The following is a 3,720-nucleotide window of genomic DNA, read 5'->3' as shown; positions in this document are numbered from 1 at the left end:
TTATACTTTTCTTTGTAAGTGACTGCTTGCCACTTTGCATATGCAAAGGCAACATTATTAAAAATGCTTGCAATATATATGGGGATAAGGCTAATGATCATACCTTCATATCCAGAGTCGTAAGTTATTAAGTCGTTGTTGTCCCTTATTGCTTTCTAGCTTTACTACAAACTTTCTTTTCTTAGACATACTTTTAAACGTTTGCGAAAATCTTTTCCTCGAAAACATTTTCTCAAGGGGGTGGAGGTTGCAAGAACCGCCCATTGTGCCACCGGCTGTTCAAGGGCGAGAACAAGTGTCGTACAATCGCTTTGAGATCCTTTTAAGAGTACGATTGTGACACCTATCACACTCTTACACATTTGCTTTGTTTGATATGATTTCATCACAGAGTTTAAGGGTTCAAACGAAGGTAGATTGGGTCAGAAGTAAATAACTTGTCAAGCCAATGCTTAACTACACGTAGAACCTTCAAAGTTCATAAGTCTTCTTCAACCATTTTTTGGGAAATGCAAGTAGCTTTTTTATTCTTATTGCAAAATTGCTGATAATGTCAGGACAACTGCTTCCTACTACCTTCTGACTCTATCTGGTTGACTTTTCCTGTCTCTATGACAGAGAAACTAACACGGTTTTTTGAAGAGCCAAAGGTAGTCATAGGCTTGTCTTTATAATTACTTATATTACTCACATTATAGATGTTACCCAGTGTCAATACAGTGGCAATATAGTGGCTTCTCACTGCCACAATCATATTAACTCCTGCACATGCAAACTCATGCAGCTTTAACTCATAACACAACTACCATTTATCACCCAACTACTCCACCAAACCTATTTATTAAATGTTGCATGAATTCATAGTTTTCCAGCTAAATAATTTTATTCATAATGGTTTTTTGCACTTGCAGGAAAGGAGAGGTAAGTAAAGAAAGCTGAGGCAAAAAAGTTTGCTTTCTTGGGATTTGGTGAAGGTATTTAAAACCAATTACCTTCAATGACAGGATTTCTTCACTAAAAGGGTCATTATTGATTGGGTGGACTCAACCTCCAGCTTCCTTCAATAAAAGAAAATCTAAGGTGGGTCATTCTGACTTTCTTTATAAGTTTCTAATTCTTGGTTCAGTTGCAAATCACAGCGCTAAAGAAGATGGATCCCATTATTAGCAAAGTGTTGGTGTTGTTCTTTGCATTTTTGCTTGGGAGTGGAAATGCTCAAGATTCTACCACTTTGGTGCCTGCTATCATTACATTCGGTGATTCTGCCGTGGATGTTGGAAATAATAACTATCTTTACACTATTTTCAAGGCCAATTACCCTCCATATGGAAAGGACTTTGTGAACCATCAGCCCACTGGCAGGTTTTGCAATGGAAAACTTGCTACTGATTTCACTGGTACGTGCAAAAGCTTTCATCTCATTGGAACTTAAACACATTGGCTTTGCATGATGGTTGGATAAACTTTGCATCATGTATAAAGTCAACCTTTTCTCTTACAGCAAGAGCACACTTTGTCGGTGTCGTGCCGATGTGTCTTGGGAGAAAAATCTATTTGATATCTTCTTTTTTTCTTCCAAGTTATGAAAACATGAAAAACAGAAAGCAAAGTTTCATTTCATAATTTGTTTAATCTGCCATTCCAATTCAAGTTTTAAATGGACTCAGATAGTCATGTCACTTCTCTCTCTCTCTCTCTCATTTTCCTGCAAAACTATAAAGAAGTAGAACAAAATATGATTTTACAGTTTCTAAAATCTAAACTTGCTTTCAGGAAATTTCCATTAAAACAGAAATTTGATACATAAAAACAAGTACAATACTCAATGAAAGTCGTTGTTTCTATCGAGAAAAATAAGTAAAATTCTCCAAAGCTTTGAAGAAAACAACATATGGAGACAAATATTAAACGAAGCCTTATTATTAAGTTGTTATTACTGTTGTTACTGTCATTCAGGAACAGCTGTTATATTTAAGGCCCGTAATCATCATTATTGTTTTTTTTTTTTTCTCTCCAGCTCAAACTTTAGGATTTAAGACCTTCCCATTGCCGTACCTTAGCCCAGAGGCATCAGGTAAGAATCTTCTCATTGGAGTCAACTTTGCCTCAGCTGCATCTGGTTACGATGAGAATGCTGCCCTCTTAAATGTAAGAATGTTAACCTTTGCTCTCGGAAGCAATATCAATCTGAGCAAATCAGCCATTCTTCTGTACTTACTTTTTACTCTGAACTTGGCGAATAGCATGCACTCTCACTGCCCCAACAAGTTGGATTGTTCAAGGAGTACCAGGGCAAGCTAGCTAAGGTAGCTGGTAATGAAAAAGCAGCATCCATAATCAAGGATGCACTCTACTTGCTAAGCGCAGGAAGTGGCGATTTTCTGCAGAATTATTACATCAATCCTTACGTTAATAAGGTCTACACTCCCGATCAGTACGGATCGATGCTCATCGGAGCATTTACAACATTTATTAAGGTACTTTCTTACTGTTGCAAAAACCATATGGCTTTCCAGGTCATTCATGACCAAGATTAAACGAGATATCGCATGAAATACGTCAGATTGATGCATTTTTGGTATTGGAAACAGGATATATATGGTTTAGGAGCTAGGAGAATTGGAGTGACTTCACTTCCTCCATTAGGTTGCTTTCCTGCTGCTCTCACCTTGTTTGGCAACCATCAAAATGGGTGTGTCTCAAGGATTAATACCGATGCGCAAGCCTTCAACAAGAAGCTAAATGCTGCTGCAGAAAGCTTGAAAAACCAACTTCCAGGTTTTAGAATTGTCGTCTTCGACATTTACAAGCCACTCTACGATGTCATCAGTTCTCCATCGAAAAATGGTAAAGATGAAGCTTATTTTCCCTTGGGGGAAATGCTTTGTAGATTGTCCGATATTGAATGAAGCACCAGAAATGTAAAAAATGTATCACTAATTTTCTTCTGTTCCTTATTTTTTTTGGTTAGGCTTTGTGGAAGCTAGAAAAGGCTGCTGTGGAACAGGAACAGTGGAGACAACATCACTTTTGTGCAATCCCAAGTCCTTGGGTGGAACTTGCTCTAATTCAACTCAATATGTGTTTTGGGATAGTGTTCATCCATCTGAGGCTGCTAATCAAGTTCTTGCTGATGCCTTGATTCTCCAGGGATTCTCTCTCCTCTAGACCACAAAACTCCATACAAATGATCTGCAATCCAAAAGTTTGTACTGTGTTTTATTTATGTGTGAGGAAATTTGTTCTATGTACTGATATTATAAGCAACATGTGATGATTCTGTTTTGGAAGTTTGTTTTATTCTAAGTTTGTTTTTATTAGATACGAAATTGGGTTTAGCACGTGAGTTTTATGATTATAAAAGTTGATATTTAGTATAATATATAGATTTTTTAGCTTGTGGATTAATTAAATTTGACGCTTTGCCCAAGTAAATCCTTGCACCAAATCAATAGCTTGATTCTTTAGGGCATGTTTGGTCGGGTATCTGAATATAGAAATTTGAAAACAAAGAATTCAATGAAAATAGGATCATATTTCATGTTTTTAGATATATGTTTGGAAGCATATTTGGAAATTAGATTTTAATTTAAATAATTATTTAAAATGTGATTGATATTATATTTATAAATGAGAGATTTTCAAAACTAGAAAAATAATGGAAATTATTTACACAAAATAACAAAATTAATTTTTTTTTTTTTTTATAGAGGCTGATAG

At 35.9% G+C, this 3,720-nt stretch overlaps 1 protein-coding gene across 1 annotated transcript; it reads left to right on the top strand.

The window, feature by feature from the left end:
* The first annotated feature begins 911 nt into the window (after positions 1 to 911).
* LOC150030321 (GDSL esterase/lipase APG-like) lies at positions 912 to 3,380 on the top strand. Its single transcript, XM_090309826.1, has 5 exons — positions 912 to 1,397; positions 2,018 to 2,148; positions 2,244 to 2,477; positions 2,592 to 2,847; positions 2,972 to 3,380. Exons 1-5 carry the CDS (start codon positions 1,151 to 1,153, stop codon positions 3,166 to 3,168), a joined length of 1,065 nt encoding a protein of 354 aa, XP_090165952.1. The 5' UTR covers positions 912 to 1,150; the 3' UTR covers positions 3,169 to 3,380.
* Positions 3,381 to 3,720: the final 340 nt, after the last annotated feature.

The sequence above is a fragment of the Benincasa hispida genome, unplaced genomic scaffold, assembly GCF_027475165.1.
Source record: "Benincasa hispida cultivar pf3 unplaced genomic scaffold, pf3_genome.v1.1 HicScf312, whole genome shotgun sequence".
NCBI classification, from domain to species: Eukaryota; Viridiplantae; Streptophyta; class Magnoliopsida; order Cucurbitales; family Cucurbitaceae; genus Benincasa; species Benincasa hispida.
The sequence above is the reverse complement of the archived record's forward strand: the minus strand, read 5'-3'. Positions and strand labels throughout refer to the sequence as shown.